General features: G+C 45.0%; 1 protein-coding gene across 2 annotated transcripts in view; it reads right to left on the minus strand.

Moving 5' to 3' along the window:
- LOC105890268 (metal transporter CNNM4) overlaps positions 1-14,258 on the minus strand; it is a 29,409-nt gene extending 15,151 nt beyond the window's left edge. For both annotated transcript variants that reach the window (XM_031577310.1, XM_031577309.1), the window contains exons 1-4: positions 12,073-14,258; positions 1,463-1,606; positions 925-1,059; positions 377-546 (exon numbers count right to left, since the gene is read on the minus strand). In XM_031577310.1, the coding sequence (XP_031433170.1) occupies positions 377-546; positions 925-1,059; positions 1,463-1,606; positions 12,073-13,462 (1,839 nt within the window). In that variant the 5' untranslated portion in view covers positions 13,463-14,258. The remainder of the gene's footprint in view (positions 1-376; positions 547-924; positions 1,060-1,462; positions 1,607-12,072) is intronic.
- Positions 14,259-14,331: the final 73 nt, after the last annotated feature.

Genomic DNA, 14,331 nt, shown 5'->3' on the forward strand with positions numbered 1-14,331 from the left:
CTGTTCCTCTCCACCTGTCCCTCTCTCAGCAGCTCAGTCACAGCAGCTCATCGTGTCGCACCACCCCTGATCTCCACAACCGACATGTCAACACGGTGATGGAACACAACACAGACTTAAATCATACTTTTCCTTCCGAACGTGTTTGTAGATTCAGTAGGTGAGGAATAAGGGACTCTGCAGCGGTGGTTGACATGACACTCACCACACTCTAAACCTACTGTGTAGACAAATGAAACCCTGAGACCTCTAAGATCCTGTTTCCCTGGAAAGCCAATCAGGGAGATAGCACAGGCTTAAGTCAAAGCTGTGTGACGTCAGGGCTGAGGCCATGAGACATGATGTGACGCAACGTGGCGCGTTGAGAGCGGCTGACCTGCAGGATGAGGATGAAGAAGTCAATGGGCTTCCCGCGCAGGTACAGAAAGTGCAGCGGCGAACGCTTGTCATTCTCGTTGAACTTGACCTCCTGGACGACGTCTGGATGCTTGAGGATCCGCAGAAGAACCTTGTCAGAGATCTGGAGAGGGCTGAAGAGGTTCACCTCTGAGAAGAGAGGAAAAGAAGAGAGGTAGAGAGAGGCAGACATGGGGGGGGGGGGGGGGACAGGCAGAGAGACAGAGGGAAGGATGGAGAAACAGACAGAGGGATAGACAGAGAGAAAGAGACCCAGACAATCAGCCAGGGGGAAAGATAGGGACACATGGACAGAAAATAACCATTAAAACACAGAAGAGTGATCAATAGTGTGAGAAAGGGATACAGAGAGGGAGAGAGAGACAAACTTAACAGTGTGGGCAAAAACTGCCCTCCCCTTCCCATGAGATCTGATGCAACATGATGCAATCACGCACCCCCTCCTCCCAACATCCACACATACAAACACATACCCACACCCACACCCACACCCACACACACACACACCTGTGGCCAGGAAGCGGTGTGCAGCCAGCAGCAGCTGAGGGGAGATCTTCACCTTGGACTCGTTCTCGTCTTTGAAGGCTGAGTAATCCCGCTTGCTCTTGTTGGGGTGGGCCTTTTTCTTGTTACGGTTGTCAGCTGAGAAACGGTCAAGACAAAGGCGAGAGAGTGAGACAGAAAACACAGAATAGGTGGAAAAGTGAAAGAAGAGAGACCGAAAGAAAGGCAGAAAGAGAGAGATGGAGAGAGAAAAAAATAGAGAAAGATTGAGAGAGAGATGGAGAGAGAAAGACCGAGAGAGATGGAGAGAGAAAAGCGGAGAGATGGAGCAAGAAAGACAGAGAGAGAGATGGAGAGAAAGACAGAGAGAGAGAGAGACGGAGAGAAAGCCAGAGAGTGAGAGGGAATAACCTTGAGTTTATAAAGAGACCATCAAATGTTGGTAAAGGTCAGCTAACTAAATCTACACAAACACAACAGAGGCTGTGTGCAAGGTGACAGCTATATGGAGAGTGCTGTAAAGACTGCTGATCAAACCCACTGTAGAGGTCGGACTCGTCCAGGATCTCAGACTTGATAATCTCCTCAATAACGTCCTCCAGGGTGACCAGCCCCAGCACTTCATAGAAGGGGTCCCCCTCGCCCTCGTTGTTCACCTTCTGGACGATGGCCAAGTGCGACTTCCCTAGAACAAGAAACACAGCATTTACGTTCTGGGACGACATTTTCACCCTCAACATAAACTTACAAACACTTTTAAGTTCACTTATACAAAACAACAGCCCCTATACTAATCCTAGGGACTGATTACGGAAGGCGCATTCAAGTAAACTCTATTACTCCTTGAACATATGGGCTATTATTTCTTAATTAAGCGACTGGTATGGCAGTAGAGTAGAGTTTTAATGCCATTTTGGCCCCTAAGGCGGTTTCTTAATATCATCTTATTTACAAGACAAGACAAGGCAAGAGTGTGAAAAATAAAGAACAAAAAGCCTTACACATGAATGTTTTCTCACATCACATGAGAACACTTATCTTTAATGTCTAAATCAGCATTTGCAAATAACTGGACCAGTACTGAAACTCCTTTAGCTGTTTATTTTGCCTGACCACTGTCTCACTGTGATATATTGTTTATTTAACATTTATTTAAAGATTAAGTCTGTGATTCTAGTGGATGGTTGTTGTTTTTTGAGCTCATGAACGCTAGTGTTGTTGAGCGCATAAACATAACAGACAGCTAGAAGACCATGAGGAGCAATTTGCTGAGTTTGATAAAAAGTGTATTGTAATAAACAAACAGCAATGACGATGGTTCATGCAATCAGGGGTATAATAAAAATCAGCATTACAGAGTTACCCAGATAGCTGCACTGAGTTAAACATGCAATGGCCGTTTTTAGCCTTATACACATTAGTAAGTGTAATATTTGTAGGTGAAGGAAGGGCACACGGAGACAGAGAGAAGATACGTCTGTTTGCCGTTTACTTATAACTCGAATGCCGGTATACAGATAGTGAAGTGACTCATACAGATACCGTAATTACCTTAATACTATGGCCAACATTACCGTAGTATATGTGAACTACTACACTCCTCCCTCCTAGATTATAACCTATATAGCCAGACTACATACTTCATTGCATTAGTCATTCCTTACACTACATATGCAGGGTTCAATTAGAAGTAACAGGTTGAGCTTCCGGAGATGCACCAGCAGCTGCATCTTCTTGCTCCGTGCTTTCTGCTTGGTCCTCAGAGCTTGCTGTGTAGTCCAGGAAATCGCTGTCATCCATTCTGCTTGGACGTGTTGAAGCTTTAGATGCACAAAGGTGATCCACATGCACCTTGACTTGGCGTTGACCTATTTGCACTACATAGGTCCTTTTCGTTGCAGAATTTCCCCTGGAATCCACAGTTTCTTAGGATGTCTGAAATCTCGAACTAACACCCTCTCTCCCAGATTAAACATCCGGAGAGGCTTTGCCCGCTTGTCATGAGCCTTTTTCTGTTGTAGCTGATGCTTGACCACCACTTCGGATATGTCCGGCTTCAGTAATGACAGGCGAGTGCGTAGTTGTCTTTTCAGGAACAATTCAGCCGGGGTGCGTTCAGTGACTGTGTGAGGAGTGTTTCGATATGTGAACAGGAACCGAGCAAGCCGTAGATGGGGTGACACAGACTGTGCTTCCAGTCGTGTCCAGGCTTTCTTGAAAGTCTGTACCGCTCGTTCCGCTGCTCCGTTAGACGCAGGATGGTAAGGTGGTGTGAGAACATGGCGTACTCTGTTATTCTTGAGAAACTGCTCAAACTCCGTCGATGTAAAGGGAGGGCCATTGTCTGACACGAGCACCTTTGGCAGACCATATGACGCAAAGAGGTTCCTGAGAAGATTTGCAGTCTTCTGTGCTGTTCTCAGTTGTGTAGGCAGGACTTCTAGCCATTTGGAATAGACATCTACTACCACCAGGTAGTGCTGCTTGTTGATTTCAGCGAAGTCCACATGTATCCTTTCCCACAGTGTTGTAGCCCATGACCAAGGATGAAGAGGTGCTGCAGCAGGTCTGTTCAGTGTAGTCTCACACGCTGCACACTGACTCACGTGATTCTCTATCTCTTGGTCTAGTGCAGGCCACCACAGGAAACTTCTGGCTAATGCCTTCATCCGTGTCATTCCTGGATGTCCCTCATGCACATCTGACAGAAGACGCTGCCTGAACTTCGGCGGTATAATTACCCTTGACCCCCAAAGAATACATCCCTGGTCTGTAGACAACTGGTCCTTCCTCAAGTAAAATGGCTTGAGCTCTGGATTGGGCACAAACTTTGGCCATCCTGACAATGTCAGATCCAGGACCTTAGAGAGGATTGGGTCAAGTCTAGTCTCTTCTGCTATGTCTTTGGCAGACACGGGCAACTGCTCAACATGGGACACACAGAAGGCTTCATTCTCATCTGTGCTTTCATCAGCGTCATGCTTGCATGGAAGACGTGACAACGCATCTGCATTGGCGTGGTCACTGGAACGTCTATACTGGATGTCATAGTCATATGCCAGTAGGATTAAGGCCCAGCGTTGCATGCGGAGTGCAGCAAGAGTTGGAACTGCTGATTTGGGGCCTAATATGGTCAAAAGTGGCTTGTGGTCGGTCAAATAGCACAAACTTCCTTCCATACAGGTACTTATTGGACAGCCGAATATTAATGCTCAATGCTTCTTTTTCATTTGAGCATAATTTCGCTCACTTGATGAAAGAGTCCTTGATGCAAAAGCAATTGGTTGCTCTTTCACCAGAGGGTAAGCACATGCAAAATTACTGCACCAACACCATATGGACTGGCGTCACATGCTAGCCTAAGAGGCTTCTCTGGGTCCATAGTGTGCAAGACAATTACTGTTCAGGAGAACGCTGTTTGCAGGCTTTGAATGCGTCTTCACATTTCTCTGACCATGTCCATGGTGTGTCTGTGTGTAGCAGCTGGTGAAGTGGATGCAGTAATGTAGATACATTTGCCAAGAACTTTCCATAATAATTAAGTCAATCCCAGGAATGATCTTAGCTCTGTAACAGTCTGTGGAGCTGGTGCGTTTACTATGGCTTCTACCTTGCTTGCTGTTGGGTGAAGTCCTTGTGCATCAATTCTGTATCCGAGGTACTCCACTGAAATCTATGCAAGAATGCACACTTTGATTTCTTGATCCTTATTCCATGCTTTTCCAGTCTTTTCATGACTTCATCTAATATGGCTAAATGTCTTTCTTTTGTAGGGCGCTGAGGACAAGGATGTCATCCAGTAAAGCACACTACATTCTCCATTCCATGAAGGATTTGGTCCATTGTGTGTTGGAACACTGCCGGAGCTGTGGAGACCGAGCCAGTAGGCCCAGAACAGTGTAATCTGAAGAGGCCTTGTGTGTGTGTGGTATCGTCAGATACTTGCTCTGATTCTGGATCAAGCTGCAATTGTTGATAAGCGATAGGACAGGTCAAGTTTACTGAAAACTATTCTGCCAGCCAGAGTAGCAAATAAGTCCTCAGCGTTTGGTAGAGGATATTCCTCTGGGAGTATGCATCTATTCACAGTCACTTTGTAGTCACCGCACAATCTCACAGTCTTGTCTTTCTTTGTACTGACGACGATAGGTGCAGCCCAATCACTCCTTCTACTTGTGTAATGATTCCGTTCTTCTGTAAGCGCTCAAGTTATTTTTCCACTGCTTCCCTCAACCGCATAAGGTACTGGTCGTGACTTGTGGAAGATTGGTTTGGCATTGCTCTGCACTCTAATCTTTGCTCTGAAGTCTTTATCTTCCCATATCCATCCTTGAACAAGTCTTTGTGCTTTTTCAAGCATGTCTTGCGAGTGTGAGTGGTTCAGTTCTCTGAAGGCTGAAGATTCTTGGCCCAGATCAGCTTTAATCTTCTGCAGCCAATTTCTTCCCAGCAATGGCGTTTACTGCCTTTAACCACCACAAGTGGCAACTTCCACTCTTGTTCCCCATACTTCACCGGCACCAGGACCTTCCCAGCACAGGTATGATATCTCCTGTGTATGAAGACAGGTGAATGGCAGCTGGTTTAGTGGGCAATTCTTCAGTTGCTTCTGATAAAGGGACTCTGGAATCAAAAGATACTGAAGCACCCGTATCCACTTGCATTTTCACTGGTTTCCCAGATAACTCCATGCTGACAAAAATGCCGTCTTTCTTTCCTTGTGCAGTGTATACTGTAAACAATTCCAGCTCATCGTCATCACCATCTTCTGAGTCATCCGTTTCCCTGGTTGCTATGACCATTTGCGCTTTGTCCCCTGTCTTATTTTCTTGCAGACTCTTTTCAAATGTCCACCTTCCCGCATCCATGGCATGTTTCAGTGCGGTAGTGGCATTCAGTTGGTTGATGGTTATCTTTGCCACATCGATAGCACTGCCATTTCTCTGAAACCCGTTGTTTTCCTCTAGAATCATCCTGCCGGTCGTAACGTGAACTTTGACCTTTCATGTGATGTCGTCTTTCACTTGAAGTATTGAAGACTTTGTTAACTGCACCTTTTGGTTTCTCAGCATGTTCTCTCAATTCTTTCGTGTCCTTGTAGGCCAATTCTAGAGCAAGTGTAATTTCACAGGCTTTTTGGAAAGTGAGTTCTTTTTCAGAGAGTAGCCTTTTGTGATACCGCTCCCCTAAGAGGCCACATACAAACTTATCCCTGAATGCATCATTGAGAAATTGTCCAAAGTCACAAGTGCTCGCTAGTTTCTTCAGTGCAAGGATATATTCAGAGACTGATTCATCTTGCTTTTGCTGTCGTTTGTAGAATCTGAAGCGTTCCGCTATCAAGATAGGCTTCGGCTTGAAATGCAAGTGACATGGCTTTCGTGAGGTTATCGTAAGTCTCCTCACTGACTTTTTTCGGTGCAACCAAATTTTTTAGTAATCCATATTCGGGTCGGACCCAAAACACTCACGAATACATCAGCATTCTTCCCTGCATCAATGTCATTTGCAGACAGCCATCTTTCAAACCTTTCCAAATATGAATCAAAATCTTCTTTCTTACTGTCAAATTCCGGAACCTTTCCGATATATGCCATTTCTGCAGTTGTAGTCTTATTTGAATGTCTCTGCAACTTTATAATTCCCCCTCTTTCAAGAAATCCTTCAGTTGACTTCCCTTTCAGTTAATCTCCGTTTTTCTTTGTCAATTTAAACCACTTCCTTTTTGTCTTAAACACAATTTTCCCTTTTTGTTACAGTCACTCACCACAGGAGGGCGCTCTTGCGCTTTCAAATGTTGTGCCTTGCTTAGCATCGAAAACTATTTCAGCAGCTAGCATTTACGGTTTCTTCCGAACCAGAAAACATGCGAAATCTTGCATTTAGGAGGTTATACTCATCAAACACCTTTAGTTTTCATCACTGATGTGGATTAACTTCTTTACCTCGTCGCCACTGTAATATTTGTAGGTGAAGGAAGGGCACACGGAGACAGAGAGAAGATACGTCTGTTTGCCGTTTACTTATAACTAGTGATGTGTCGTTCGTGAACGATTCGTTAATTTTCTCGTGGCCATGCATCGGGACTTGCATAGGCTCAGCCAAGGAAACAGAAATGATTCGTTGAATGCAGGTCACGTGGGAAATGATCCAAAGATCCGTATCCGAAGATCGAGTCGGAAAATGAACGAATCATTTCTGTTTCCTCTAGCTACCAGTACTGAGCCTATGCAGGTCATGTGAAAAATGATCCAAAGATCCGTATCCGGCAGATGAACGAATCATTGATCAGAAGACTCGGTTGGAAGAAGAACGAAACATTGACCCGAAGATCTGTATCCGGCAGATGAACGAATCATTCATCTCCCGATCGTTCATTTACCCGAAGACACGGTCGGGAGGTGAACAACTCGTTCATCTGCCGGATCGTTCATTGACCCGAAGACACGGTCGGGAGGTGAACGACTCGTTCATCTGCCGGATACAGATCAGATCTCGTTCATCGTTCATTTCCCACGTGACCTGCATAGGCTCAGCACTGGTAGCTAGAGAAAACAGAAATGATTCGTTCATTTTGACTGGGTCTTCGGATACGCATCTTAGGATAATTTTTCACGTGACCTGCATAGGCTCAGAAGAGGAAACAGAAAGGATTTGTTTACCTCGTTCACTTTCGCGTGGCTAGGTTTAGTAAGACGTGAATGATATTCCTTCACAAGTAATAATTACAGGTTTCGTTATTTTAACTTTTGTGTACTTAGGGTTCAGCGTAATAGTTTGCCGTGATAATTGAATGCTAGTGTGATAATAAATGACCACTTCAAATCATCCAGACTGTCATGATACAGTGTTATGTTGTTAGTGTTAGTGTCACAATATTTTAATGCAGGAATTCAAGCAACCTGCTTTGTAGTTTAAAATTATGCATCAGCGTACTGATCCAGACGGAGGCCAGTGCTAGCTTCTCAATCTAGGTGGTTTTTTTTGTTGTTGAAAAGCAGCATTAACTGGGCACAGCATTGCCTAGGACTAGCTCCTCAAGGCTTTTTTTTGTGGGGCAGCACATCCAGCTCCTACACTGCACCACCCTAACAAGACTGCACACAGACTGCTAGGTGCTTGTGGTATATTTGTTCTTGTGTCAAAAAGCACTCCAAAGACTGCACAAAGACCGTTAGGTGCTTGTGGTATATTTATTCCTCTGTCAAAAAGCGCTCCAAAGGGGGCTTCCGCATTAATGTGAATACTATTAGCAGCCTAGCGGGAAGCTCCTGCTCCTGGCCTTTCTGTGCATTAATTATTTACAGTGTGCACTTCTGGCTATCGACCTGCTGCTGTCAATCACTACATCTCTACAGCCAAGCAGCTCCATCAGCAGCTACATAGAGAGCGAAGGAGAAAAGAGGCATATTACAGCTGATTCAGGAGCGGATCTGAGCCGTATCTGAGCCGTATCTGAGCCATATCCAGGCCTGTTCCAGAGTCAGCTGAGTTGTGAGATGAAGGCACAGAGTCTTCAGAGCAGAAGAGCAAAGGAGCTTTGGGGAAAACAGTGATGAGGGGAGAAACAGGGTGTGATATGAGGGATGGAGACAGAGAAATAGAGAGACAGGAAGAGGGAGAGGGAAAGAGAGGGAACAGGAGTGGGAAAGAATAGAGAAAGAACGGAGGAGAGAGAGACAGAAAGGGAGAGGGGAAAAAAAGAGAGAGATAACGGAGAGAGAGAAAGGGCAAGAAGAGGGGAAGAGCTATAATCTGCTGTGCTGGCCTGCTCTGCTGTGTCTGTGTGTGTGTGTGTGTGTGTGTGTGTGTGTGTGAGACAGAGAGTGTGGGTTTGGGAAAGTGAGACAGTGTGTCTGTGTGTGTGTGTGTGTGTGTGTGTATACGTCTCTTAGGAGATAGCGCAGCCCTCCAGCTGAAGTCATGCCACTGTGTGTGTATGAGTGTTAGTCTGGAGTTTACAAAAAGTGACAGCACTGTGTGTGTGTGTGTGTGTTTTGAATCTCTGGAGACTGACAATCGCTCCAGATGAGGTCAGGTCACTTTGTGTGTATATGTGTGTGTCAGAGAGTGACTGTGTGTCTATGTGTGTGTCTATGTGTGTGTGTTTGTGTGTGTGTTTGTGTGTGTGTGTGTGTGTGTATTTGCAGTGGGAGTGCTTCAATGATGTAAGCCCTACAGAGAGCTGCAGCATATCAAAGCAACTCACACCCTCCGAATCACTACAAATGTCTGTCTGTGTGTTCTGAGAGTTCCTTAAAAACTGTGAGTCCACACAGAGGGGGCACCACTAGTCCCTGGGTGCCTTGACTGTCACAGGACACGTCTCAAAACGCCACAGACGCAGTGGGACGGAACTGAACAGGAGGGAGGACCTGGAAGTGAGCATTTCTGTGCCTTCTTTCACAGTTCACACCCTGTCTTTATTCTCCTGCATGTGTGCTCTTTTCAGACTGCGGCATCTTGCAGACACTGTCAGCTGGAAGGCACGGATATTACCCAGATTGCCCAGACACAGAAGAAACCGCAATATCCAAATCAAGACAAGTTGAAACAATCTCGAAAATAACCACCACTGTGCATCCACATTGCCTTAAAAACAAACCACATCCACTGCATCTATTTAGTGCACCCTGAGGCTGGTATGCATTGTAATAGTTAGGTTCAATTGCTAGCCCACTGGGTCTTAAGTGCGGGATGCTGAACCAGAGTGTCCTCAACTGGTGTGTGCTATGTAGTGACCTAGAGTCTGCTGCTGTCCTCCAGCTAATAACAGGAAGAGGACAGTTATGATGACAGGAACATGGATGTGGTGCATGACCTCTCTGTCCGCTGTCATACTGTGACTCCCGCCACTGGGAAGAAGAGGGTCCTGATTGGCTCAGACACACAACAAGCAGACAGGGATACGCACTGCCCACTACTCCTAAACACACACACACACACACACACACACACACACACACACACACACACACACACACACACACACACACACACACACACACACACACACACACACACACACACACACACACACACACACACACCCTTTCCACTCTTCAATACACTGCCTGGGGTCACTGGAGGCAGCATATTTTTGCATCAGAGTTAGATAATATTGTGTGTGTGTGCATGTTCTGTGTGTGTTAAAAACCAGGATGTACCATAACCGACCGAAAGACACATGTTATCCATACTGTCAGAGGGTTAATACAACCAGGGTTGGGAGGGCTACTTTAAAAATGTATTCTGATACAATTACTAATTACCAGTTCAAAATTGTATTCAGTAACCTAATCCAAGTATCACAATATTAAAGTAATGTAACTTGATTCCATTACTTTTGGATTACCTCAATGCCAAATGTGCAAATGAAAACAGAACAGACGTTAGCAGTGTTGGTGTTACCTGTAAATGCTTCATTAAATTTGACGTGGAGTCCTTGGATAACGACAGTATTTTCACTGCGGGGAGGCATGAGGTGCATTGCACTGTTATGTTCTTCCCACTTTCCGCTTTAAAGACAAAATAGTGTTGATATTTCCAGGCAGGGAAGGCATTGTTTTAACTCGAGGTCATCATATTGTAGGTTTCTCTGTTGTCTTCTCGGGAAGTGTTGTAAAGTGTGCATGTGGTTGATAGTATAATGTTCTTAATTTTTAAATCTATTTGAAAAATGTGTAATCCTGTTAATCCCAATTTTTTATAAAAATATCTGTAATCTAATTACGTCTTTTTTTCTGTAACTGTACCGGGATACAGTTACCTCTTACTTATCCTAATTACGCCGTTCCATGTATTCTGATTCTATTGTAAATGTGTGTGTGAATAAACTAGACTCACAAGCAATATAGTAGGCTACTGTTTTGGAGTAATTTGATTTGTGAGTGTTTCTGTGTTTGTGCTTGCTCTGTGAAATGCTGCCTGCTCTCCGCTGTCCCTCCCTTTCTGGGGCAGCGCTGCAAACATAAGACTGTTGCTATGGAAACAGCAATGAGCGTGAGCGACACAGGCCAAAGTTTACATTGGGAGATGGGGCAGTTTTAAATGTGCCCCACGAAATCTGCCTAGCAAAAAAATTAATCAGATTGTACTCGTACTAACGTTATTGTTCGTTAGCTATCGCTAGTTTTCTACTGTTTTGGAACCAGACTCAGTGTTTCAAGTTGCAGCCTGAAATAATTTCTGTTTATAGGACAACATTTTAGGTAAGTTTCGTTCATTTAGCAGCATGATTTGTTTGTTGCTGTTATTTGTTTCAGTTGTGCCTTTCGCTTCATGTTGTATGCGTGTGCCACAAGCTTGATAAAGCATGCAAGTTATTTAAACTATGTGTCTATCTAATCTTTTGATTTTATTGAAATCTCTTTTATTTACTTTTTGCTGTATTATAAGCAACATCTTTGTGTCGTGCTGAGAACTGAAGCATGTGAAATGTAATTGAAATAGGATTTCTGCTCCCTGCTGGCACTCAAAATGCAGCCCATAGCCTGCCTACCTGGGCATATAGGCAAATTGCTTATATAATAATATAATAATCAGCTAGCTTTATTTTTGTGACGATGACATGACGTCATACAAAATTGCCCCACCAGAAATTTCGGGGTAAAATCGCCACTGCAACACACATACTTCAATCTAGTGTCAGAGGGTGGAGGAGTCATTTCACACTAATGACTCCAATCTCACTATATGAATAGAGACACTCTTTAAGAAAAACTCCTGAAAATGTCTATGTAAAAACACACCTATTTGGGTTCATCACACAAACAAGATCTCTGTGCTTTCTGAGGTTACCCTTTCAGCCACCCCACAACAGTGGGTTAAGAACTGACTACTGCATCCCAGTGTCAGGGGAGAGATCATTTTACACTAAGCACAAGGACAGACATGACTGGTAGTGACAAGCATCAACGTAATGTCTTTCCTAGCTCTAAGCAAGGACATAAACAGCTGTTATCTTATATTTCTATTTTAGGATGTGAATAGCAGTTGTATTAGGGGTATTGTTACTTTACAAATATGTACATGAGAGTGAGGTATGCTAAATATGTTTTTGCATAGTTTCCCCATTGTGCACCCCCCCCCCCACACACACACACCTCCCAGTGTTGTCGTCATCTCCCTCTCACCCTCTCCCTCACTGACCTTTCTTGAACTCCTCCAGCATGGCGTCCAGTTTGGTGTCATGAAAGACAAAGTGGACAGGGTGGTTGTAGAACTTGGTGACAGTTTTAAGGGTGGTGCAGTCGTCTGGGTCCACAAAAGCTAAATCCTTCACATAGAGAATGTCAACAATGTTGGAGCGCTCGTCCTCGTACACTGGTATGCGAGTGTAGCCGCTTTCCATAATGTCCGACATGGTGTTGAAGTCCAGGATGGCGTCCGTGTGGATCATGAAACAGTTGCCGATAGGAGTCATCACGCCCTCTACAGTTTTAGTTCTCAGCTCTAACGCTCCCTGGATCATGTTGAGCTCCTCTTTCACCAGGTCGTTGTAGGGCTCAGTCACTTTCAGCATTTCCACCAGTTTCTCTTTGTTGTACACATTGCCCATCTCTTGTCCCAAAACACAGTCTAACAGTTTGCTGATGGGGAAAGATAGCGGGAAGGTGAGAAGCATAAAGAATTTGGTCAACTGTATGGTGTTAGCCCCCACTGCTAAACCGTGACGGGAGCAGAGAGCCTGAGGGACTATCTCGCCGAAAATTACGATACCCACCGTGGAGGCGGCCACAGCCGCCAGTCCTGAGCCGACCAATTGGTCCATCATAATGGTCAAGGTGGTGTTGACAAGCACGTTACCGAGCAAAAGTGAACAAAGCAGGTAGTTTCCTTTCCTTCGAATAGGCTCGATTTTGCGGGCATCCCTCCTCTCCTTTTCGGTGCCACAACTTTGGACGATACGAAGTTCCATGGGGTCAAGAGCCATTAGTCCCAGATTAAGCCCGCTGAACAAACCGGACAGTACTAACAAAGTGGAGACCGTGATTCCATGCAACCACAGAGGCATGAATGGCTTCATCTCTTCCACCACCTGAATTCTGCCATCGTTGTCCCCCAAAAGGATCCATTTGTCCCCCGGACCGTCCTTCACGCAGAGGCTATAATCTTTCTGGCTTTCGGTCTTGCGGAGTGGTTTGATGTTGATGCTGACCATCCCTGATGTCCCTCGGCTGCTGACATTCATGTAGCTACTGATGGTGAAATCTTTGGTGAAATCGGTACAAGTCCTGTTAGCATCGCCGTTATTATAATATTTCCCATCCTCACCTTCCCCGTGTTCAATGAACCTTATCTCTGACGAGGAGTCCGAGTTGAACTGCACCCCATAAAACCTGAGCTGGACATTGCTCTCTTCTGTTACCTGAATGACCCCGTCCTCTGTTGTCATGGCCGGTTTATCGCTCCTCTCCAGCCGCATGCCCAAGACTTGGGTCCCGACAACACTCGCTGTCTCTGTACGTCCACTAACGACACTCCAAATAAAAACGATTAAAGTTAAAATGTGTCCCTGTCCACTCCAGTCTGTCGCCATGTTTGTTTCACTCTCTGCAGACAGCGGGGTGACGTCACTTACTCACTTGTCGCATCCCGCCCACCTCATTAACATTTACCATAAATTCTTCAGTAACGCCTACCGGACCCGTCAGGTGGACTCGGTTTCGCGGTGACATCGACTATCAGGATTTGTCATATTTTCATGACCTTGCGTTTAAAAACGCTAAATTCTGAATGCAGGTTTGTCAAGACGGATGAGTTGCTTGGCGACGCTGTGAGAATTCCTCAGAGTCCTTGGACAAGGTCATCCTAGAGGTCACCAAGATGAAGCCCACAACTGATGCTGCAGTCAGCTAATATACATAGTCCAGGTCTTCAATTAAATCCTGTTATTTCTCAACTAAAGCTGTGCTAAAAATCCAAATAAGATGCATTATTACAATTAACCTGCAATCGTATTTCAATCCTGGGTTCAAATCCGACAATAAATCTCACTGAAATCCGTTCATTAACAGACCCAGGGAAAACTTGGAGCTCAGAAGGCAAAAGGAGAACCGCATGCCAGCTGCTGCTATTGGCTTATGAGCCTATTGTAATGTAACAGCTGTTATGTAAACTCACATGGCATAGCCAACACTACACCAATGCACTAGCCCTTGCTGTCAGCATATCTCCTTCCTGGGGTCGGACTGCAGGTCAGGCGCCGTCTTTCTCGGAAAAGCGGTACAGGTGAAACGACACGGCAGTTTCAGATGTCCCGAGGTGATGCTAGCTCCATTAACTTTACGTAGACATGTAATAGTGCACTTCATGTTCTGCCAGATCACCACAAGTCATCACAACATTTCAGAGTCATAATACCCTTCTTTTTTTAAACGGTATCTTTTTACCTTTTTAACTATACAT

This window comes from Clupea harengus, chromosome 12 (assembly GCF_900700415.2).
Source record: "Clupea harengus chromosome 12, Ch_v2.0.2, whole genome shotgun sequence".
Lineage (NCBI taxonomy): Eukaryota > Metazoa > Chordata > Actinopteri > Clupeiformes > Clupeidae > Clupea > Clupea harengus.